The 26,051-nt window shown below is 42.1% G+C and overlaps 1 protein-coding gene across 1 annotated transcript in view; it reads left to right on the top strand.

The window, feature by feature from the left end:
• Positions 1-26,051, top strand: part of atp8b1 (ATPase phospholipid transporting 8B1) — a 67,532-nt gene that overhangs the window by 10,095 nt on the left and 31,386 nt on the right. The window contains exons 2-6 of the mRNA XM_080509749.1: positions 17,284-17,463; positions 20,676-20,773; positions 24,315-24,428; positions 24,502-24,600; positions 25,572-25,633. Coding sequence (XP_080365875.1) covers positions 17,301-17,463; positions 20,676-20,773; positions 24,315-24,428; positions 24,502-24,600; positions 25,572-25,633 — 536 coding nt within the window. The 5' untranslated portion in view covers positions 17,284-17,300. The remainder of the gene's footprint in view (positions 1-17,283; positions 17,464-20,675; positions 20,774-24,314; positions 24,429-24,501; positions 24,601-25,571; positions 25,634-26,051) is intronic.

Below are 26,051 nucleotides of genomic sequence, written 5' to 3'. Positions count from 1 at the left end.
GCTTGTCTGAACGCCCGGGGCCAGTAAAAGCTTTGCTCAGGCAACTGAATCCTCTGCTCACCGGGACCAACTGGCTCCTGGTTTTTTCAGCAAACATCACTTGGTATCACCAACGGATGACGCCACCGCAGGGCGAGACCATTTCCATCACCTGATTCTCATGTGAAGGAGATGATAGCGTGGGGAAACGCTGGACGCCGATCACAGTCGCTATTTCTTCCTATTTCGTGATCCGTATTCATGTCGGTGACGCTGCGGCTTGCCTGGAAAATAAGCATTGTGATTGGATAGCCTCGTCTGATTCCTCAGGATTCCCTCCAATTACTAGTCGGGGAAACTCCTCCTCCTCCATTTAGAATTTTTCACTTCTGTCAACATTCAGATTGTCACCGGAACAAATTAAGAATTCACTCGACTTCAACACATAAAAACAACTTCAACTAAAATATGTAGTTTTGATTATTTTGACTTTCTAATCCCGAAGTTTCATAAATCTTTATGGTTCATAAAAAAAGTTGACTGAGCAGGAAGAGGAACAGGATTTGATTGGTTAATATGATAAAAATACCTGACACACGTTTACCATGTTATTAAAAAATGTATATGGATAAAAGGTGACTAATACAATAAATAAGGTGTGGCAGTAGCTTGTATGTAGCAGTAGGGTGACAGCTCCAATCTTAATACTGTTAATACTAGCATATTTATTTCAGACCAACACATACATATTATTATATTATACATATTATTATATGTTTATTTGAGGCCGGTTGGTCTAAAATAAACACCATGGGAGTTAATTCAACTCTGGGCTGTGAAGAACAAAGTTAAAATATAGATTATTCTTCCTTCAGATTGAAGAGTATAAAGAGACATTGCAATTGTTAAAGAAACTACAAGTCTTTATGTAGAAAGTTACGTTGGTTGAATTCATACATTACCCAAGCTTATACATTTACATTAAACTTCGGTCAAGCTGTAGGTACTTGCCCAAAGCCCTGATGAAGACAATAAGACTGCTCCCAGTTTCACAGGGAAAACAGGAATGCTGGGATTCAGGTCCTAAAGGGTAATGAACCCTTTCGGACCTTTAGGGCGAGGTTTAGGGCTGCAACAATGAATCTATAAAATCGATTAAATTCGATTATTAAAAGTGTTGGCAAGGAATTTCATTATGGACTCGTTGTGTAGCGTGATTTATGCATCACTCGCCATGTTTACTTCACCTTTGGAGCTTTTTAATGCTGGCTGAAAAAAGTGAACAGAGTGAGACTGAGGCGGTCCAGTAGAACCACACCCTGTACTGGACGACACGTCACTGAGCACCGACACATGTTTAACTGTTGACACACCTTAACAAGGACAACCTGCCGGACGAGGGCAACAGACAGGTTTTCCTGGTGAATTTCATGCTGAGCGACACTTAAATGGCCAAATAGTGATTATTGTAATATTCAGACGTTGTGGTTTCAGGAGATTAGTTTTGAGATGTGAATGATCTCCGCCTCCTGCAGTGCAGTGCTGCTCTGTGAAGCTCCTCTCTGTCAGTTTGACTTTCAACATAAGAGCTGTGGACCAAAACCCACCAAGAGGCTCCAGCCTGGTCCCACCAAGCAAGGAGCTTATAGAGGATTTACTATGGTGGCCCTGAAGTGCAAACCACAACAACAAATCACTAAACACAACAACAAATTGAAAAACACAACTGCAAATTGAAAAACACAACACAAATGAAAGAACACAACAACAAATTGAAAAACACAACTGCAAATTGAAAAACACAACACAAATGAAAAAACACAACACAAGTGAAAAAACACAACTGCAAATGAAAAAACACAACACAAGTGAAAAAACACAACACATTAACTTAAACGGAAAAGGTAGGAACCAGTTGGCAGAAAGAGATATCGCAGAGTTGGTGGAGGAGTCGCCAAACTTTTGCCACAGCTGCTGCAAAAGTTTGGAGACTCCTCCACCAACTCTTTCCCGCAGCTTGGACAAAACATTGTTCCTTGGTATTTTCTCCTCTCAAATCCAAACGCGCCACGAGTGAAATGACTTCCGCTTCATAAAGCGGCAGGGTCCCGTCGTCCAAACAGCGAGATCTCTTTCTGCCAACTGGTTCCTACCTTTTCTGTTTAAGTTAATGTGTTGTGTTTTTTCACTTGTGTTGTGTTTTTTCATTTGCAGTTGTGTTTTTCATTTGTGTTGTGTTTTTTGATTTGCAGTTGTGTTTTTTTATTTGTGTTGTGTTTTTTGATTTGCAGTTGTGTTTTTTCATTTGTGTTGTGTTTTTTGATTTGCAGTTGTGTTTTTCCATTTGTTGTTGTGTTTAGTGATTTGTTGTTGTGGTTTGCACTTCAGGGCCACCGTAATTTACACTAGTTTTATTTTGACATTTCATTGTATTTTGACCAGAATGGTTCATTAAAATTGACTTTGTTGAGATTGTAATCATTTTCAGCACTGGTGGTCCTACAATTTGAAATGTTTTTTTTTTTTTTTTTAACCGACTCATTGATTAAAGGTGTACAGGAGGATGTTATACTTCCGGGTGGATCATCAAGACTATTGGTGCTCCCAATTGTCAATCATTCTGGTGATATATTACGTAAGGCCGTCGTACGTGCTCGTCCCCAGGTAGCGTGGATCTATTAGTTTTCACTTTCTGCGCATGCGCGCTTCCAGGTGTCTATGGTGAGCTACGCCTTCAGCGAGCTCGCAGTTCTCACCGGGTACTTTGAAAATGGCAGAGGGTCGCAAGAGAACAAGTGTATGAGAAGAAGAGAAAGGCTTCTAAAGGAAGAGAGAAACAAGACCAGAGTGTTTTTGGGAGATTGTTTCACACGATGAAAGCCCAGGTTGGGCTTCCCACTGACGCTTCAGTCGCCAAGTTTCTACTCCACAGGGAAAGTTTGGCTTCTATTTGGAGAAATCCATTTCAAATCACTTCCAGTAAAAGTTCTCTACGTCTAGATTGTAACTTTCCAGGGTTGATTAGTCTGTTTTGTAAGTGCAAATCTTCTTGTAAAGTGAGCTTGTGTGTTTTAGTAGGCGTTCCGTCTCCGGAGCAGGGAGAGCGTTGCGCATGTGCATTTTTTCAAAAGGTGGAGAGGGCGGGTCTTTCCTAAAATTCGGGAAAATCCTCCTGTATACCTTTAATCGGAAAAATAATCGACAGGTTATTCAATTATAAAAATAATCGTTAGTTGCAGTCCAAGTGAGGTTAGAACTCGGGACCGCATCAGGACAGAATACACCTGCTAAGAAAAGTAAAATTAAAGTGGAAGTTTCACATCATGAGGACTTAACGAAATCGCAATATCTTTTAGAAAAAATATAGTTTTGACATGTGATTAGTTCCAAGTTGTGTGGTACTGTCTCTGTAAGCACCTCAAATTGGCCTGTTAGTTGTTGGTGAGTGAAGGATTGGTTACTTTGGCCTGCCACTCCCCCATGCGGTCGCCAGTTCCTGGTGCAGATCGTCTCTGCCTCAGCCAATGGTTGCCCAGGTTTCACCTCTTGAGCCCCGTGTTCAAACGGTAAAAGCCTTTCACTTGTATAGAGCTTTATCGCTGTGTGAGCAGCCCCAAAGCACTTTACATCTCATCACATCCACCCACCCACACACCAGTGGAGGCTGCAGCCATGCAAGGCCCTGTCACTCCAACCGGAGCGGTTTGGGGTTCAGTGTCTTGCCCAAAGACACATCGGTGTGTAAGCAGGCAGAGATAGGAATCGATTTCTGATTGGGAGGGAACTGCTCTCCCAGTCCAGCTGTCCCGCCCCATTAGCCTTGCTCAGGCCAGTTAGGTGGTTGAACAGATACAGATAGTGGTGAACTCGCTCATCCCTAGTTGTTACCCGTCTCTGCCCCTCCTCCACCTGGCCTCATGTCTACACCACCATCAGCGCTCATCATCCAGTCGCGTCCATATGCTACCTGAACTTGGGATAGAATCCCTACCACAACCCGTCTGTCTGATCCTTCCTCCTCTATCCTCCACCCAACCTGTCTGTCTGATCCTTCCTCCTCTATCCTCCACCCAACCTGTCGGTCTGATCCTTCCTCCTCTATCCTCCACCCAACCTGTCTGTCTGATCCTTCCCTCCTCTATCCTCCACCCAACCTGTCTGTCTGATCCTTCCTCCTCTATCCTCCACCCAACCTGTCTGTCTGATCCTTCCTCCTCTATCCTCCACCCAACCTGTCTGTCTGATCCTTCCTTCTCTATCCTCCACCCAACCTGTCGGTCTGATCCTTCCCCCTCTATCCTCCACCCAACCTGTCTGTCTGATCCTTCCTTCTCTATCCTCCACCCAACCTGTCTGTCTGATCCTTCCTTCTCTATCCTCCACCCAACCTGTCGGTCTGATCCTTCCCTCCTCTATCCTCCACCCAACCTGTCTGTCTGATCCTTCCTCCTCTATCCTCCACCCAACCTGTCTGTCTGATCCTTCCTCCTCTATCCTCCACCCAACCTGTCTGTCTGATCCTTCCCTCCTCTATCCTCCACCCAACCTGTCTGTCTGATCCTTCCTTTCTCTATCCTCCACCCAACCTGTCTGTCTGATCCTTCCCTTCTCTATCCTCCACCCAACCTGTCTGTCTGATCCTTCCCTTCTCTATCCTCCACCCAACCTGTCTGTCTGATCCTTCCTCCTCTATCCTCCACCCAACCTGTCTGTCTGATCCTTCCTCCTCTATCCTCCACCCAACCGGCCTGTCTGATCCTTCCTCCTCTATCCTCCACCCAACCTGTCTGTCTGATCCTTCCCTCCTCTATCCTCCACCCAACCTGTCTGTCTGATCCTTCCTCCTCTATCCTCCACCCAACCTGTCTGTCTGAGCCTTCCCTCCTCTATCCTCCACCCAACCTGTCTGTCTGATCCTTCCTCCTCTATCCTCCACCCAACCTGTCTGTCTGATCCTTCCTCCTCTATCCTCCACCCAACCTGTCTGTCTGATCCTTCCTCCTCTATCCTCCACCCAACCTGTCTGTCTGATCCTTCCTCCTCTATCCTCCACCCAACCGGCCTGTCTGATCCTTCCTCCTCTATCCTCCACCCAACCTGTCTGTCTGATCCTTCCCTCCTCTATCCTCCACCCAACCTGTCTGTCTGATCCTTCCTCCTCTATCCTCCACCCAACCTGTCTGTCTGAGCCTTCCCTCCTCTATCCTCCACCCAACCTGTCTGTCTGATCCTTCCTCCTCTATCCTCCACCCAACCTGTCTGTCTGATCCTTCCCTCCTCTATCCTCCACCCAACCTGTCTGTCTGATCCTTCCTTCTCTATCCTCCACCCAACCTGTCTGTCTGATCCTTCCCTCCTCTATCCTCCACCCAACCTGTCTGTCTGATCCTTCCTCCTCTATCCTCCACCCAACCTGTCTGTCTGATCCATCCTCCTCTATCCTCCACCCAACCTGTCTGTCTGATCCTTCCCTCTCTATCCTCCACCCAACCGGTGAGCAGAAAGTCTCCACCACTGAACCTGGTTCTACAAAGGTTTTCTTCCTGCTCCAGGGAGTCGTTCCTTCCCAGAGATGCTCACGTGGATCTCTCGGGTTTCACTCCATTTAAAAGCACCTTGAAACGACTGTCCTTCCAGTGCCACATACTTAGTCAAACTGAATACCCTGCTCGCCTCAGGCCTCATCCAAATCCTCATCCTCGCCCCCATCAGTGTCCAGACTCTGGGGGGAAGATGAATTCTTTGTTCGCAGGCTTCCACTGGGGTCTGAGCACCAAACAACCTTCTCCTGCCAATAAAGCTCTTCTAACGGATACTAGTGTTTGACTCTTTTCAGGGTGGAATTGGCAAATCAACCTCATGTTGGTATTTGACTTTATATTATGTAGCCCAGCTCACAAATGGTTCAGGTGGTCCAGACCAGTAAAATAGTATCACGACGACCCGTTTTGTCTTGTGGCACAGATGATGAAAAGACCTTGCAAAACCGAACAGTTACTACTGAAAATGTTTACAATCTCAACATGAAGCCAATTTTAATGAAACCTTCCAGTGCGAATTACAGTAAAAATGTCCCAAACAAAAACTTCTAAAGCTGTTGCATCATACATGTTTTTACAAACTGGTATTTCAACTCAGATCTTAGTGTTGTGTCTCCTGCTCTTAAGAAAATTGTGTCCATAGCTGCTTGGTCATTTCCTCGGCCCTCTTGGAGCTTCTTGTGGGCTGGTTTTGACCCAGGGGCCTTCTGTTGAACACCACTGTGTTAAGTGTCTTTGAGCCGCATGTCTGTCACAAATGTTGTTGCCAATGGTGTGTGGAAGTGTGTGGCTTACATTTTTCTGTCAAAACATTCAGCCTACATTACCCACAATTCAGCTGGGCTACTTTGTTTTGTCTACATGTTAAAGTGTTGTCTGTCAGCTGTGACTAAGCGTCAGTCTGAGAGAAATAGTTTGTACATTGTTAAAATGTTGTATTTTTTTAGGTTTTGGCCTCATTCGTCATTTTCTTCTTTGATTACCATCCCCCATCCACCCCCACCCCGTCTTTCAGCTCTTCCTCCTCAAGTTTCACTCTTGTCTTATGTTGGCCTCCTGCGACCTCCTCGTGGTTGCCACGGTGACGCCGCAGGTTCAGACACTAACCCTGTTCTCTGAGACGGGCTGTCGAAACAGTGTTGTTTGTTTCAATGTTCTGTTTGGACTTTTTTTTGTTGGGTTGGGGTTTGAGTGTTGAAATTCTAGCCCCCCCCCCCCATTTTATTTTTTAAATGAGTAAATTCAGGCCTATTCTAAGAAGCATAATATTGGTGTGTTAAGGTGTGGTTCCATTTTGTTTAATCTGGCAGTGATCGAACCAATTGTCAACCATTTGATGTTTGATAATGAAAAGTCGGCTCCACTCAGCAGCAGGTCGACGGTTAACAACCTAAAACAAACAGGAGGATAACTCCTGTCATTGTACCCATCTGCTGCAAGAGCTGCCAAAGACACACTACAGGATTATTCTGTTCTTTCAGAGTCTTGGATGTAAAGAAAACCCACTTTTTATTCGCATTTTAGCAAAAAAAACTATCCATAAATACTGTTTGCTATATTTTTCTGGCATATTTTGAGCATCATGTGCACAGTTGTCACAAAGAAGAGCAAGGGAGGAAAACACACATTCGTCACCCGCACACAAAACAGACACACATACGACACACACACACATCCACGCATAAACAAACACTGATACATTCAACACACAAATGATGTCGACTCGGGCTGCTCGATTATGGAAAAAATCATAACCAGGATTATTTACACGATTATGTCTTTGCATTTGGAACAGAATTAATTGAACTTTTTTTTTTTTTAAAAAGCTCTCCTGTTAAATATATAAAAATATCTTGTAATGTAGTAGTAAAAAAAATCAACTGTTGTACAGCACTCAATCTTTTGAAAACAAGAAATAATAACTTTAGATACTAATATAAACTACAGTAATGAATCATGTTGCTTTACATATGTTGATACTTTGGCTTCTCTAAAACGTTCACAAGCTGAGAAAAACACATTTTCTACTTCATTCACATGCATTAGCTACTTTATGAAGGGTTTATCGCTGTACTCTTTACAAACGGTTTCGCCCATCAGATATACGAAGTTACTTTACATCAAGTACTGAAAAAAGGTAAACAAACAGTGCTTTAATGCTAGTAGCCACCGTTACCATTACTTGGCTTCAAAATGACACGCAACCTAAACCACTGGTGTGACACGCTGTTATGTACATCATAAATGTTTGTTTACGGCAAACGTATAAACGGTGGGCACACGCCAAAAAACATGCATTCATAACTTTTTCGGAAATTTAAATGTAGCAACTTACCGCTAAGTAACTTGCGCCTGCGCGTTTGGTTTAATGTGTCGTCAGTGGAGGCTGCACCGGAAATGCCCCACATAATCGTTTTTGCTCGATTATATGAATTTTGAGATCTTCTGGAGTCAAAATCGTAATCACTACTAAAATTCGATTAATTGAGCAGCCCCAATATAGACACTACTAAATACTACTACAACAAAATGCTGTAAATCATGAAATAACATGTCAAAGAGTTTGTCTCATGCACATATTTTGATCCAAGACGTTATAAAAAGATTCACTTTAATCTTTTCATCCATTCGGCTTCTTCCATCGCTCTGTTAAAATATCAGCTTTGTAATGACCAGTGATCGTGAAATATGTTGGGTAGTCAATCTTTACCGATTAAAAATGTGCTTGGTCCGGTTAATATCCTCTTAAATCAGGTCTCGTGTCTGAATTTTTCATTGGTCATTCTCAGGGCTCAACATTAAGGCTTGTTTGAACGTCTGGGGCGAGTAAAAGCTTTGCTCTGGCAACTGAATCATCGACCCACCTTGCCCGAACGGGCTAGTAGTTCTTTTGCGATATTTTGACGTTCTTTCCGATCCAACCTGTGGAGATTTCAGATCGACGACTCCACAAGCGTTTCCCTGTTGCTGGCTGCAAAATGTGGAATGGATTTCCTGAACGGAGGCGGGTCTCAATGAGACATGGAGTAATGAGTCAGGAAATCCATTCCACAGTTTGCAGCCAGCTAAGATGCTCGGGAAGTTAGCATTGCGGCTGTCATACTTTTCATGACAACATGTTGCTGTTTGGACGTATTTTTACACGCTCAAAACACTGCGAAGCATCAACGTGGATGTTTGTAAAGCCAGACGTCACCGTTTTAAAACTTCAGCTCGCCAGGACAATAGCGCTGACATCACAACAATGATGAGCTCGCTCCTCTACAGGTGATTCACACCTCCGTGAAGCTGCGTCCTCCTCCACGCTAAACTCACTGAAAATAGTCCCAATAGTTTGTGTTGCATTAGAGCTGGAAACACTGCAGTTTGTGCTGCGTTGATAAATAATGTCTCCAGGAATTAATAAAGTGATTGTGAGGTTTTAAAGATAGAACTAGTTGATTATGAGGTGATGACGTCACTCAGACCCCCACATTGTCCACATGGAATAAAATACTTTGTACTGCTTCCTTTTCTCACCTTCTACTGACCTCAAGTTGTCTTTTGACAGAATACATGCAAACATTCCTACATTTATTACTTTACTGTAGAGACGAGTTTATTACTGCCTCATATAAAAAAAAAATATTTTCATCAAACTTTACTTTGGTCCAGTAAAAACTGCATGATTACTGGACCAATGTCCGGTAAAAAATGTTGGCATATCGAAATCCCTGAATGACTACTCTTTTTTCCACAATCACTGGTTAATGCCCATTTGGTACTTTCACTTACAATTTCACCTCTTTACCAGTCCAAGCTGAGAGATATTGTTTTTCTTCTCTAGGAGTTTGTTCAGTGAACTGACCTCATGTAATCGGGGATTAACTTTCCGTTGACCTGTCTATGGATGGATTTAGCCTTTTTTATCAACAACTATGGGATGACTTGGCTTCATATGTTTTCACTTTTTTGTTGAAATCAAATTTGCTTTTCAATGGCTCAAATACAACTTTTTCTCTCAAAAAGTCCCAATTATCTAATCATCACGTGACGGTTGATCTTCACAAGGACCACTATTTGATGGAAAATGTTCTAAACTTGAACAATCACTTGATTAAAAAATTTGTACCAGGTTTTTGTGAGCTAATTTTCTGCAATAAAATATAATCATATATATATATATATATAGGATATATACAAAGTGCAACCTTACAGGAGTCCAGCATTTCAAATGACTGGTAGATGTAGTGCACTTCAGGGACTTTTTAAGTCGTCAGGTTTTGTTTGTTTGTTTGAGGAGCTTTTATAGGTCTGTCTTTAGAATTTACAATCTCTGAGAACATCTGTGGAGAAATAATTTTTATTTTTTTTTTTTAAGTTTTCCTATTGTTAGAATTGTATCTTTCACAATTAAAAGATCATACTGAGCTCTTTTAAACTCTGAATTTGGAGTAAATTGTGTGGAGGTACAAAAAATTGGGTATTTCTATGTTGCTAAAAGTGCAGCGTCATGCAACTGTGCCTCCGCAGAGGCTCTAAGCCCCGCCTCCGTGCTTCCTGCTCAGGCGTGGAGGTTGGGGCGGTCACATCCAGCGGCGCCGCTGGATGTGACCGTCGGAGGCGGTCGGCGTCGCTGGACATGGCTGCCTTGGCTTCCACGTTTGGGCGGAAAGCACCTCGGTGCTCAGCTCGGCTCCTGTGTCCCGGCACCGGCTCTGTGTAAACAACAACAACAACAACAGAGGATTCATAAGGTCCAGATCTGCCATCCGGCTAAGATTACTGTTGTAACGTCACATATCTGCGGAGCTCTAAGCCCCGCCTACTTTTTAACCTACTTCCTGCAGTTGAAACGGGCACCACATCTGGCTCCGGTTACGCTTTGCCGTAAGACTCCGCTGCGTCCCTGCACTTTTTGTGTGGTGGAAACACGCCTGATGTCTTCCTTCTCTTTTCTCTCCATTGCTTTCTGCTCTCCTGGCACTGATTGGTTCATTTTAGAGTTGCTTGTTCTTGGAAACCGAACTATTGAACCTTATCAGGTCCACTAATGGATTCCTCCCCTCCATTAAATATTAACCTGCTGGGAATCACCAGCCGAGGCTTGGCGACAGCAGTCAGACGTCCTGACAGGTTTCTCAGTGTAACTGACTCTACCCATGTTTGGAAGATGGTCATTAGTACTGCAGTTATCTACTTGATTAATAGACTCGTGTACTTATCTGGTAATGAATTCCATGAAGTCTTTCTGGCTCTCACTTGGTGCTTACCTTCTTAAATTTAACACAAGGTTGTTTGGGTTCCATACAGTCGGGGTGTGTGATATGGCGATACTGGATCGTGAAGGATTAGAACCTGTTGAAGAGCTGACAAAGCAGAGAGATCGTAGAATGTATGTCGAAGACATTCTCTATGCTGATGCACTGATGCACAGACCAGTGTGTCCTCTACTTGCAATCATGTCCTCCGATTTGAGGGGGACTAAAGTAGTGCATTAAATTCTACAGATGGACAAAAACGTTCAGCTCAGAACATTTGAAGTCCCATCTAAACATCACAACCCGCTGCAGCCTTAAATATATCAGGTGAAATATTCTTGTATTTCCTGCTTGTGTCAACATCCCAATATATAAGAAGACTTAGCCAAACAGTATATTATATGATATTTAATTATTAGCAATAGATAAGATGGATAATAGACAATGCATCTTAAGTATTACTTGATAGCTTGCTTTGTAATTGTTATATTTATATTCATGTTTTACAGTTCATGTGAAAACTATTTAAAAAGCCAGGCACACTTTACTCTATGTTGCAAGAGTGCCCTTTATCAGTCTTGTCGTTGTTTACCTTTTTAGTATGTTTACGTTGTTTGCACATGTTTGCTAAAGTGCACAAATTATCAAAATGAAAATATGTCCAGAAAGGTTCTTTGGCCTAAATTGTCTTTTCTTTTCCTGTTGGGGCTGTTTTACATCAGTAAATGGTTTCGTTACACTCTTCAGAAACTTGCAAATAATCTCAAAAATCAATGAAAAAAAGAATTCTGATAAAATCATAATCGTGATTTTATTACAAAACAATTGGGATATGATATTTTTACCATATTGCCCATACAGGTTAATATTAAGGACAATAAAGAGCAATACTTGGTTATAAGAATAAACATTTTTGGGAAGTTATCACGGATTTTCAGCTGTACTGATACAAAAAGTCATTTTGAAATCAAAGGGCAGTCATAGTGTTCATTGACCTTTCAAGATCCTAACAAGATGGTTCAAACTTGGACACAAGTCTTTTGTTGTGTTCATAATTTACAAGCTGTTCTGGTTTGATTTAGAGATCTTGAGGGTGCCTCTCTCTCTCTACAAATGAAGTTTTATTTGCGTTGAAAAGTGCACACATGATCAAATACCACTGGAACAGAGCAGTTGCAGAGGATACCCTCAAATCAACTCCTACAATGTACAAGTACATCATAAAAAGAATATCAAGAAATATTCAATATATTCAATATTTTTTTCAGTCATTTCATAAGGTGAAACTGTTATTTTCTATAGATTCACTACACATACAGTGAAATATTTTAAGCATTGATTTCTTGTAGTTTGGATGATTATGGCTTATTAATACTGAATATCTAAAATGCAGTGTCTCAGAAAATTAGACTATCACATAAGACCAATCAGAAAAGGATATTTTAAGCACAAATGTCAGACCTCTGAAAAGTATGTTCTTAACCAAGCACTCAATACTTGGTTGGATCTCCTTTTGTATGAATTACTGTGGCAATGTGTCCCGGAGGCCATCAGCCTGTGGCACTGCTCAGGGTAATGGGAGCCCGGGTTGCTTCGATAGCAGCCTTCAGGTCCTCTGCATTGTTGGTCTGGCGTTTCTCACCTGCTTCCCAACAAAAGCTACTAGATTCTCTATGGGCTTCAGGCCTGGGGAGTTTGCTGGCCAATCAAGTACAGTGACACCACGGTCATTGGACAGGCTGTTGGTACCGTTGGCAGTGTGGGCAAGTGCCAAGTCCTGCTGGAAAATGAAATCGGCATCTACATGCAAGTTGTCAGCAGAGGGAAGAATGAAGTGCTCTTCCATTTCTTGGTAGACGGCTGCATTGAGTGTGGACTTCAGAAAACACAGTGGACCAACAGTGGAGACTTCACATCGCAGGGCTGGACATCAAGGCTTGTCCGAACGTCCGGGGCTAGTAAAAGCTTCGCTCGGGCAAATGAATCGGCTACCCAGCTTGCAAACATCATTTGGTATCGCCAACGGGTCACGCCATCACCGGGCGCGGCTATTTCTCGCCCTGAGAGCGCCATCACCTGATTCTCGTGTATCACGTATAAAAATACATGACACACATTTACCATGTTATTACAATAAACATGTATATGGATCCAAAGTGACTAATGCAATAAATATGGTGTGGTAGTTATTAGTTATATGTTATTAGGGTGTGGCGGCTCCAATCTTAATACTATCGAATATATTTCAGACCAACACAGCAAAAAGCCCAGAGGTCAGCCTCAAATAAACTCTGTGGGAGTTAATTCAACTCTGGGCTTTTTGCTGTGAAGAACAAAGTTAAAGTATATATATTATTATTCCTTCAGATTGAAGAGTATAAAGATACACCTTCCCTGAAAGTTTCATTGAGATATCTTGATTGTTAAAGAAACTACAAGTGTTTTTAAGTAAAAAGTTATGTTGGTGGAATTCATGCATTACCCCAAGCTTAGAAATTTGCATTAAAGTTTAGGCAAGTAAAGATTTGTTGCGCTGTAAGCTCAAAATCCTTTATGTCCTGTATTGGATTTCAAGCAACACGGATTCTGTGCCTCCCCAGTCTTTTTTGATTGGTCTTGTGTGATATTAACATTTTCTGAGATGCTGAATTTTAGTTTTTATCTGTAAGCCATAATCATCAAAATGACAACAAATAAAGGCTTGAAATATTTCAATCTAAGTGTAATGATTCTATATAATACGTTGTCGTTGTTGTTTCACTGTCTGAACTGACTGACAAAAAATATAGAACTTGTTCACAGTAGTATAATTTTTGGACTTCTACCTGTATGATTCCCATATTTCGGGACGCAATGCACAATCTCTCTTAAGTCAGGTGAATATCATTTAATGAAGCAAATTGAAATACAGTAAAACCTCTGTCTTGGACCCGGTGATAAGGGACACCCTGTCCAACATCACCTGGTGTTCCTATCAACCTATATCAATGGTCCTATTTGTCCTTGTGACCTGTCCGTTCCAAACAGAGGACACCTGGTCAGGGGACTCTTGCACTTGGATTTAAAGGGCATCCCTACATCAGCTGTTTTACTGTAGTAAAAATGGATCTTAAAACTTGATTTGGATTGTTGCACTTTGTCAAACTGCAATAATAACAGCTTTTGGTTTGTCCTCAAATGTGGAAAATTGTAACGACCACTTTTTCGATGTTTCATCACTGCAGATATTTGCAGGTTTTCTCCATGTGTGAACTTATTTTGGTTGCTGCCCATAAAAGATGGAACACTTTGAAATGTAAGATTGTGTTTTTATCAGATGGTTCATGTTTTTATAACATCATTATGGTGATGTTTGCTGCAAAGTATTTATAGTTATAATCTTCAAAACGAAGCAGTCTAAGCTGGGAACTGTTTTGGATTGAGACACATGAGCAGTTCTTTTGTTCGGGGGCCACTTGTCATTGAGCGGGGTAATGTGGTTCACCAAGGCCTTTTTAAAAATAAGGCAGGTCTTTGACTCAGATTTATTTGAGGGTTTATGGGCTTCGTGATACATCTGTTGTAGACCAGTCCGTGAACTGCATTTGTTGTTGAACGGTATTAGAATCACGGTTACAAGTTTTTCCTGTTCGTCTTGTTGGACTACACAAGACCTGTGAGGAAACTCCATCACAGCACAGCCATTTTTAGACTTTTTATAAACGTGACCGTGTCCGCCTGGTTTCTCTCCAGCTTTCAGTCTGAAACGGTATGCTAGGCTTTCCACTATCCACAGCGGTTGGTGTCAAGTTTCTGCAGAAAACTGCCTGCAGAACATCTGCAGAACATCTGTGTTGTGTGTCTGGCACAGAGACACAACACAAAGCAGAAGGTCAGGCGAGTCAGAAGGGAGTGCTCACATTCTTCATTCGTATGGCTACGCCTCCATTACATGGCACTTTATCACACAAGCACCCATGCAGCTCTTTACGTCATTGACTTTGTCTGTCAAATCAGAAAGAACCGGATCTGCAGGTCTTTGTGGATGGGTCCAGTCCTCTGTTTGGATGGACACGTCACCTCAATGGAAACGGCATATTGAGATGTTGGATGACCTTTGAGCACGTTGATCTCGCGGGATTGAATGACAAGGACATGACAGGAGTGTGACATGAGTCAAGTGTTTGACTTGGCTTGACTGTTGTCACAAGCAACATTTCTCTACTTGCTCAAACAATCAAAACTTCCAGATTAATTCATCTGAACCAGAGTTCACCTGAGAATCAGCATTTGTTTCTAACAGCTTTCTTTTTAAGACACCAGTTTGTTCAGTGAGATTCCCTTCAGTTTTTTGGCCATAAGCTGATTGTTTCCATTGAGATGTTACAATCTTCACTATTTTTCAACATTTTCTTTCTGCTTTTGCTTCTTCTGATTCGCTTGTTGAGCTTTGTTTTACTACCCAGAACTCCGCCCACTGGAAATATCATTTGTAAATGAACTGAGACACCGAGTACGTCCGAAAAGTCCCTCCTACCTCCTCATCTATCCACTTTCACTGAACCCCGGAAGTGTTTTGTGTTGCGGCCGTGATAAGGACTGTCTGAATCCTCAATAAGCAAAGGAAAGGAGGCTCGTTGCTTCCTTTCGAGCCTCCTTTAGCCTAGGAAACACTGATGCTTCCTTTACTAAAGGAGGCGAGCTCATGCTGCCCCACAATTCCTTGCAGTGACAACATTTAAAGGGAGCGTTCTGGGAAACTCACAATGTCGGAAAAAGCAGCAGATCATGTCAGTTACCAAAGTAATAATCTGTATTGAACAACTTTAAATCATCTAAAATCCAAATGTGCTTTTTATAGTCCATTTTCATAAACTTGTAGTTCTTTTCCCGCCACGGCAGACGTTACTAACTTGTACCGCCGTCGCATTATTATGACGTCACCAAGTGAAAGTACGGTCCCACTGCCACACCAACGTGATTGCCTTTCACTAACTCCTTTAGGAAGCCTCCTAATACCTTTCCTTAAGACCGTGATGTCATCCACGGGGTTAAGGTAAAGTCCATAGGTTAGGAAATAGACCAGAGATAACTTGGTGACTCCTGTTCACACTCAGTATTTTTCATTTAAAACAAGCGAGTTCAAACTGCTCAGTTCACTGAAGTAAGAGAACATAGAGGATTGTTGTTGTGGTTGTCTGTACAATGTGTTTGATGTTAGATGTGTTAATAAATGAATAACCGTGGTAAGCTGATGACTCAACCATTTATTTAGCAGAAGGAAACATCAATGACTTGAATAATAATTTAGAGAGAGAGTTAAAGTCAGTGGGAGACTGGATCAGTAGTAATAAATTAATTTTAAATGAATCTAAAACTTATAGTTTAGTCATTGGAAGTGATTATTCCTTGTGCTCTAAACCAAAGCTTGACCTCACTATAACTCAGTCAGTAGTAAAACAAGTAGAATAATTCAAACTATTGGGAGTTATCATGTCCAGAAAGTTGTAACAAAAATGGGAAATTCTCTGTCTGTTATCAAAAGGTGTGCTAAAACTTGATACGGCCAAAAATGAAACAAATCATTCAGGCATTAGTTTTTTTCTTGCCTGGATTACTGCTCTGTGGTCTGGTCAAGTATTTCAATAACTAATAGAAACAAATTACAACTGGTCCAGAATTAAGCTGCAGGAGTCGCTCTCTCATGTGGGTGAAGATCTAATGTTCTAATGTCATTAAAATGCACGAATGCCTCGGTTGGTTTGAAGTTAAAGACTGATGACTGTATTCACTGATGGTTTTCTTACAGATCGTAATTACAAAAAACAAACTCCCTTTAACTTGTATAGAAGATTCTCCTTCAGTACTGACAAACACCATCATCCAACAAGGCGGGAGGAGGTTGTTTTATTCTCCCCAAGTCGAAAACATCAGCAGCTCAACGCTCGGTAACATACAGAGCCATGCTGGAATAGAACTCTGTCCCAAGTCAGGTTAAACAACAAAGCACTGCATACAGTTTCAACAAAAGACTTCAGGAACATTATCGCAAAAAAAATAATTAAGTCAGTACTGATGGGACCTTATTTTATGTAACCATGTTTTTCTTATGTAACACTGATTATTTCTTAAATGCTGAAAATCAGACAGTCTGTTTGTTTTTGTGGTTATTTTTTTGTTGATTGTCTTTTGTTTTTGTTGTTTTTGTTTTGAGGATTTTTATTTAAGTTTGTTTTGTTATTGTCAATATGATATAAGTTATGAAGTGTTTGGTATAGTTTGATAGAAATATTACTGTGTGAAATGTATTGTCACTGAAAAGCTGCAGGAAGAAGGAAGAATAGCTTCTAGCAAAGCGGAAGCTACTGAGGATCCGTAATAAACGAACCAACCAACAAAACAAAGCTAATTTAAATTGTATTCACACGATGTGAGAGCGTTCTGAAAGAGTTAGTTTGAGTGCCAAGAAAAAGTTTGTCTGGAAGTTTTCAGAAGTGATTTGTTCGTCATGCCAGTGATGTAAAAAATATTCTCTTCCCTCTCAGACACTTGAGCTGCAACCATGAGTCGGCGGCGCGCGGGCTCCCAGGGTTCCCTGGGGCCGGACGATGAAGTCATGCCGTACAGTGACGATGAGACGGATGATGAGTTGGACATTACCTCGGAGGAAGAGGCCGAAGAGCCTCCGGGAGCCCCACAACCCCCAGTGGAGACCAGACCGAGTGGTGAGTACCCAGGGCAGGGTGGGCAGTGGTTTTATACACTGAACAAAATAGAAACGCAACACTTTGGTTTTTGCTCCCATTTTTCATGAGCTGAACTCGGATATAAAACATTTTCTGGAAACACCAAAAACCTATTTCTCTCAAATATATTTCACAAATGCGTCTAAATGTGTTACTGTGCACTTCTTCTTTACGGAGGTAATCCCTCCTCCTCACAGGTGTGTCTTATTAAGATGCTGATCAGACAGTATGATTATTACACAGGTGTCTCTGAGGGTCACACAATAAAAGACCACTCTGAAATGTGCAGTTTTGCTTTATTGGGGGGGGGGGGGGGGTCGATCTGGCTTGACTGGTTTTCTGACCGGGGGAGATTTCTTTTACGTCGCTCTTTTGAACTGCTTGAGCGATCCCAAATCGCTTTACACCGTTAATCACATTCACATACATTCACATACCAGTGAAGGCGGCTGCCATGCAAGGTGCTCATTCCATCCATTGTGAGTATTTTGGGGTTCATCGTCTGTTACATCACCCAAGCTTCGGCTGGTGGGCAGCAACTCTCTGTCCTTTGGTTTTCCTTGATGTACATCCAAATGTTGGTGTCCTGCTCCATGTTGAGAGGATCCTTCAAGCTTTCCTGTTTTTCTACTTGGACTCACTCTACAACCTTTAGAGTCACAGACTTCTAAAGACTGCAGCAATACGTTTAAATGCTGTGCAGAGACTGCCCAACAATGTACTGTGATATATTAATTTATGGAAATAACCCGGAAGTCCCTCACTGTGTGATGCCGATCAAAAAATCTTGTAAGAGATTATTTTGAGTGAAGGTTTTTTGGTTCTTTCTTTGATAAGAAGACATTTCACCTCAAATCTGGTTTGATTGATTGGACTTCATGTTCCTGATAGCCTGAGTTCACTTTTTTCCAGCAGACCCGCGTACACTACATTCGGAAAGTATTCAACCCACTTCACTTTTTTTAACATTTTGTAATGTTACGGAATTGATCAATTTCTAAATTTTTCTCCCCAATCTACTAGCAATACTCCATAATGGATTTTTTTTGCCATTTCATTAAAAATAAAACACACAAAATATCACATGTACATAAGTATTCACACCCTTTGCTATGACGCTCAATTCTGAGCTCAAATGCAGCCTGTTTCCACTGATTGTTGTTGAGATCTTTCTACAACTTGACTGAAACACACCTGTGGTAAATTCTCCTGATTTAACTTGATTTGGAAAGGGGCAAACCTGTCTATTTAAGGTCCCACAGCTGACAGTGATTGTTGAGCAGAAACCAAGCCATGAGGTCCAAGGAACTGTCTAGACCAGGGGTCTCCAACTCTGGTCCTCCAGGGCCCCTGTCCTGCATGTTTTTGTTCTCTCCCTGCTTCAGCATACCTGAATCTAATGATGATGTCATCACCAAGGCTGTGAAAAAGCCCACTAACGAGCCCCTCATTGCAATCAGGTGTGTTGCAACTGGGAGAGAGCAAAAACCTGCAGGCCAGGGGCCCTCCAGGACCAGGGTTGGAGACCCCTGGTCTAGACCTTCGAGACAGAATTGTATGAAGGCACAGATCTGGAGGAGGATACAAAAACAAATTGGAGCAGCATTGAAGGTCCCGAAGTGCACAGTGGAGTTCCATCATTCATAGATGGGAAAAGTTCAAAACCACCAGGACTCTTCCCAGAGCTGGCTGCCCATCCAAACTAAGCAATCGGGGGAGAAGGGCCTTGGTCAGGGAGGTGACCAAGAACCCCATGGTCACTCTGACAGAGCTTCAACATTACTCTGAGCAAATGAGAGAACCTTCCAGATGGAAGGACAGAAAGGCAGACGTGGCAGTGGAAGGTTCCACAGCAGTTTTGAGGAAAAAAAACAGATTTAAAAAAAAAAAAAAAAAGCAAAAGACGCGTTGACGATTATATTGGCTGTCGACAGTTTTAATAGTCGATAGCCTGGAGACCCCAGACAAAATAACTCCTGGAAAAAGTCAGGAACTAATGGGGCTCGCAATAAAATGAAATAGTCAACATAGTCGTGACTGGTTGACTAATTGTGGCAGCCCGAGTACATAGACATCCTGGATGAAAACCTGCTGCTGCAGAGCCCTCAGGACCCCAGGCTGGGGTGTCGGTTCACATTCCAACAGGACAACGACCCAAAGCACAGAGCAAAGATCACTAAAGAGTGGTTTTGGGAAAAGTCTGTGAATGTCCTTGACTGGCCCAGCCAGAGCCCAGGCTTCAACCCAATTGAACATCTCTGGAAAGACCTCAAATAGCTGTGCAGTGACGCTCTCCGTCTAACCTGACGGAGCTTGAGAGGCTCTGCAGAGAAGAGTGGGAAACAAATCCCCACGTGGAGGTGTGTCAAGCCTGTAGCATCCTACTCAAGAAGACTTCATGCTGTAATTGCTGCTGTAGGTGCCTCAACAAAGTATCAAATAAAGAGTGTGAATACTTATGTACATGTGATATTTTTGTGTTTCATTATTAGTGAAATGGCAAAAGGTCCTAAAAAACGTTTTTCACTTTGTCATTATGAGGTATTGCATGTAGATTAATGAGAAAAAATAAGAATTTGATACATTTTGGAATACGGCTGTAACATTACAAAATGTTGGCCATGCTCAATAGAGACCTGAGATATCGAACTGTTGTGTGCACTAGAAAAGTCATTGTTTTGTTTTTTATGCATTATACAAATGTATTTCATGAACTCCAATTTCCCTTGGTAAATGGTAAATGGTCTAGATTTATATAGCGCCTTCTAACCACACTGAGGTAGTCCCAAAGCGCTTTACATATCAGCTCATTCACCCATTCACGCTCACATTCACACACCAATGGGACAGAGCTGCCATGCAAGGCGCTAGTCGACCACTGGGAGCAATTTAGGGTTCAGTGTCTTGCCCAAGGACACTTCGACACATAGACCAGTGTAGACTGGGATCGAACCTCGGACCTCTCACTCTGAAGACGACCACTCTACCACCTGAGCCACGGTCGCCCCCTTGACACCAACATTGTTCATATTTGCCATTATATACATATTTGGAAGTATTTGAAACTGTATTGACCTCTCATGATGATTCAGTTTCAGTGATACCCCACATTTAATCAACCAGACAGACACCCTGTCAGCTGATGTATTAAGAAGCAACCAGTTATTTTTAACCATGTTTTTGTGTTTCAGAAATGGGCTGGAAGGTAAAAGCCAACGATAGAGCATATCACCATCTACCAGAGTTTCAGAAGAAGGTTTTTCTGTGCGTAAAGAAGAGCAGATACTCGGTAAGTTCAGCTGGCTATGTAAACTATGTTTACTGTCCAGTCTTATTCTTCCATACACCCTTCATTTCATGTTTCTGAACACTACTTGTGAAGTTTAAAAAAAACAAAAATATCACTACAGCTTTGTGAATGCAGAGTTGAGTGAAACTTGATGTGACATACAGACAGTCTGAACCATCATTGGGTGTTCTCTCCCACGTGAATAAAACGAGACGAGTTCTTTGTGTTTTGCACATTTCTGCTTCATAGACCAGCTCATTTGCTAATCTAAATCTGGTTGGAGTATTCAAAGTACTCCATCCGAGTGCCGTGGGTGTTTTTTTAAATTTCTTTTTAAAGTGTGTGTACACTACAAATAGTTTGTTGAAGCGTTTGGTGTTCAGAGACTGAAACCTGATCATCCAGCTGAACTGACCCAGCTTTTGGTGAAACATTACACACACTCAGAGGCACTGAACATAAAACAATTGAAAATAATTAAAGTAATAATCTAAACTAAACATTGAGCAGTAAGATGGAACGTAGTGAATTTATGATAAATCCCAGTGTAACTAGACAGATTACCAGCATGTACTGTATCTAATATAAGGAAGCAGCAGCCTCATTTCTGATTGTGGCCCCCCATGAATTAGGTGAAGGACAAATGCAATTAACTGGAAAGCTTGCTCTGCACGACGTATCTCTACAATTACTTGCTAAAGTGAACTACTTGTTATAGGAGTCACCACTGGATACTGTCATGTATCCCATCTCCCTTAAATTGTCTTTAAATCAATTCTTAAAACTCATTATGAACACAATCGAACATGGAGCTCGGTCTAACGCTTTTTCCAACAACAACCGTCTCTCACAAGTGTACATGCAAGATTTTCACTGGTACGGATGTTGGGTCCGCTCTGATTGGCCGCAGGAGCTTTTAGTCATGGATGAGAGTGCTAGCCTCAAGCGCTAGTGTTACGTGCACACAATGATGACTATGGTCATCCAGGTGGGCTCACATTTATTTTAGACAAATAACGGTGTGGAAACACAGAAGAAACAGACAATTGTTCAGTATTTGGTCAGTCCTTTGCAAAACCACAATGCTGCGTGTCGGGCTGGCTTTCCTTCTTGTTTGCCAGGATAACACTTGTAAACAAATCCTCTAAATACACAGATAACCACACTTCAATCATAACTATCGAACACATGAAATTACTCAATGCAAAATAATAAACACAACTGTAACCCGAATGATGGCTTACATGTACCCAACTTGACACAATCAATATGGCTGAAAATAATTAAAGTACCGTCCCTGCTGGCTGACAGGCCTACATTAGCATCCGGTGCTAGCGGTAGTTAGCTTCCCTCTTTTCCTTCATTTAACCTCCTGCAACCATGGAACATGGCACCAAACATGAAAGATACTTGCAACGAAATATGAAAGGTGCTTGTGTCACTCACTCACCTGCAAACACAGAAGAAACAGACAATTGTTCAGTATTTGGTCAGTCCTTTGCAAAACCACAATGCTGCGCATCTGGCTGGCTTTCCTTCTTGCCAGGATAACAGCTGATCTCCCAGAGCAAAAGAGCATTAGTGGCCTCTACTGACAAAAGTGGGTATCGCCCAAACAATACCTAAACAAAACGGGTGAGATGCCATTTAAATTATATTCATCAGAAAAACAATAACGGGGGACCAAATTAATCAAAACAACTAAACATTGTGGACATTACGCACCCAGATTAGCAGTTAGCTGCTTTCTGGCTACTGTAATTTCAGGATCTCATATAATGAAGCATAACGTCACACAATCAGTGAGCCTTACCGAACACACACACACACACACACACACACACACACACACACACACACTCATCAACAATGCGATGTGTTGCTGTTGTTTGTTGTCTACAGACAGAGAGACAAAACTAGCAACTTGTGCAGTTTTATTAGCACACGGCAGGTAAAACCAACAGGCAGGCATGGTCCGCTCCCTTCGAACACATGCTAACTGCCTGGCGCTCCCTTTGTGGTTTCCAGGTGCCACCAATAGACCTAAACAGGTTATAGCAATGCACTCAGAACAGTTGGCTTCACTGCAAACAAATGCCATTTCCTTTGTATTCTTTACTGTTTGTTTCTCTTAAGCACCACAGCTCCTCCCCTGGAGCTTAAACATCACATTCTTGCTTTTGTTTTCTTAAACCATTTTCTCACTGTACCAACAAAACTAGATAAAACACTTTTTGTAAAACCACAACTTACAAAAACTCTAAATGAACTTCCTTTACAAATTTGGGCATATGTACATCAGGTGCAATGTTGAGCATCCTTACAGTTTAGTCTGTTGCAGAGCCAACCGTTTTGGGTGGGCACAATTGTTTTAGGCCGCTGCATGCCTCCTGAATGTGAAGGTTCATTCCGAGCCTGCTCAGGCTCCACTGAGCTCTGGTGATCATCAGGTTTCCCCTCACAGACGTCAGTGTCCTTTACATCATCATCAGGATCGATGTTGTAATACCAGTCTCCTTCAGTGGCAGTCCCAGTTTGCTCGAGTGACTCCTTCCTTTTCTTTGCATCCAGCATCTGATTTACTTGTCGTTTTACATGCGTTCCATTTACAGACACCAAATGTGTTACAGGACCCACAACCTCAGCTATCACATCATCCAACCACTTCTCTCCTCCCCTGTAGTTTTTTTTTTTTTTTTTTTTTTTTTTTTACCAGCACCGCCTGACCTACAGAGAAAGGTCTGAGTATCTTTCTACAGCCTGGCCTGGTAGGAAAACTCTCTGGGTAGGCAGACTGAGATACACCTGGTTTGACCAGTGACAGTCTGGTACGAACAGGCCGGTTTAAACAGTGCTGCTGGTGTTTGCTTGGTGGCTGCATGTGGCATATCCCTGTAACTGAACGAGAAATTAGCAATACAGTACATGTCACCTAGTGCTCTATTCTGGGCCAAAGACCTTTTGAAATTTTGAACCAATCTTTCAGCCAATCCATTCGAAGCAGGATGATAACTGGGAGTTTTTATGTGTTTAACAGTTTCACTTGATGTAAATTGAGCTCCATTGTCTGTCACCACCACTTTAGGCAACCCATATGCTGCAAATAGATTCCTCAAAACTTGCATGCACAGGTGCTGTGGCGGGCCGGCTATGCTGTTGTTTACAAAGGCCCCACAGATTCACCTCGCTTTCAATGTCCTCACAAGTGTTGGTCACCAAAATAAGGTTTTGGCGAGAGACTTCATCTTTGCCATTCCCCAATGGTTGGCATGTAACTCTGGTAATAAGCGGTTTTGTAGCTTCTGTGGAATGACCACTCGGAACCCCAGTGCACACAACCATCTTCAACTGTGAGCTCAAACTTTCACTTTACATATGGTTGCATCGCCTCATCTGGAACATATTTTGGCCATCCAGACATCACATAGTGCTTCACTTTAACCAGGACAGGATCCAACTCTGTTTCTTGAGCAATATTTTTGACTGTCTAAGTAGGAGACGCCAACGTTTCTGATATGATGCATTTTCCTGTGCTTTGTAGACAAACGCCATCAGGACGTACAAGTACAACGCCCTGACGTTCCTCCCACTGAACCTGTTCGAGCAGCTGAAGAGGGCGGCCAACTGCTACTTCCTGGCCTTACTCATCTTGCAGGTATCACAGGCAAAAATATCAATGTCTTTCTTTTCTTTCAGCAGAATTTCAGGGTCCGACTTTTGTTTCTCAGGTTATTCCTGATATTTCCACGCTGCCTTGGTACACCACGCTGATTCCTCTGGTCGTGGTTCTGGGAATCACAGCTATCAAAGACCTGGTCGATGATCTGGTAAGAATTGTCCTTTTGTCAGCTAGACTGAGCTGTGGTGCATTATGTGTTGAACGTAGCATCAGTTTCGATGCCATTAAACCATTCGTTACAAAAATCAAACATACATGCGAGTTCAGGCTTATGGAACTCACCATCATTGGTTTACTGACCATTTTACAAAAAAAGGTAAAATTAGGAATATTTTCATGAGGTTTTTGAGGTATGAGTTTTTGAGGTATGAGTTTTTGAGGTATGAGTTTTTGAGGTATGAGTGAGGATATGTAGCCGACACCAAGATCAATGATTGGTTTCAGGATGTTGATAAAGTGTTGCTCGTTTGGCTGCAGTTTGTTTTTTTCTCCCTGTGATGATTGCCATGAAAGCTTAAATGCTTACAGATGCACACAAAGCCATTTGTGTGTTCATTTCATCCACATCTGGTGTTATGCTAAATTGTGTCCGGTGTGCAGAATGAACCATTACATGGAATCAACCCGGGGGATGAAAAGCCAACTGCAGGGTACTGGATGACGTTGTTGACGAGCCGTTTAAAGGCTCATGCAACTTGGCAACATCTGAGAAGGTCTATGAATGACTGTAAACGTTTCAGGTTGTATAAAGGATAAAGAAATGTATACACTGGATGGTGACTTGCTGAGGGTCATGCACATTGAGCCAATCCAGATCCAGTTCTGATCAACATCCGGCCTCCTGCCTGGGTGTGTATAAAACCACTTGTTTTAAAACAGAAAAACAAACCGCATTGATTAGCAATAATCAGCCTTTATTCTGGCCAGTCTTAAAAGAAATGCATCCATTCACAAGCACTTTATCTTGAGCCGGCGTCTCAAGTTTGAGTATTTTCCCGGAAATAAAGGACTTTTGGAAGTGCATTCCATGATCCATTAGATGGCTAATGCCAACAAAGGTGGTGTGGGAATGAAATGCAAAACATCAGTTTACCTTTTCAATCTTTTCCTTTTTTCCAGGCTCGCCACAGGATGGACAAGGAGATCAACAACAGGAAATGTGATGTTCTTTCAGGTGGCAGGTCAGAAGAAAGATGACTTACTGAAACGCAACTCACCTGATTGAATCGGTTGTAAAAACTTATAGGCACCATTGCCGACTGCTCATTAGGGGCAGGTGGGACTCAGCCCCACCTGGTGTCATCAGAAAGGACTGCATGCAAACTATTCTTTCAGATTATCTACAATATTTTCTTGTCTGATTAAAACAGACCTGGAGCGTGTCGTCACAAATACCAGCTTGTAAGCCGCCAGAGTTTTAGTTTTAGTTAAGAATCAAAATTAATTAGGTTGATTATTTACAAGTACGAGTTTGAAACTCTGTCTTTAGGTGAGAAACTGAATGTAACTAGTGGTAAACTGAGTGACGGTGACCAGCAGTTTCTAAGAATCTCTTAAGTTGGTGGTCGAGGGGTACAGCCTTCATCTGCATGATGTGGT

This window comes from Blennius ocellaris (genome assembly GCF_963422515.1).
Source record: "Blennius ocellaris genome assembly, chromosome: 15".
NCBI classification, from domain to species: domain Eukaryota; kingdom Metazoa; phylum Chordata; class Actinopteri; order Blenniiformes; family Blenniidae; genus Blennius; species Blennius ocellaris.
This window is presented reverse-complemented; position numbering and strand designations above follow the sequence as displayed.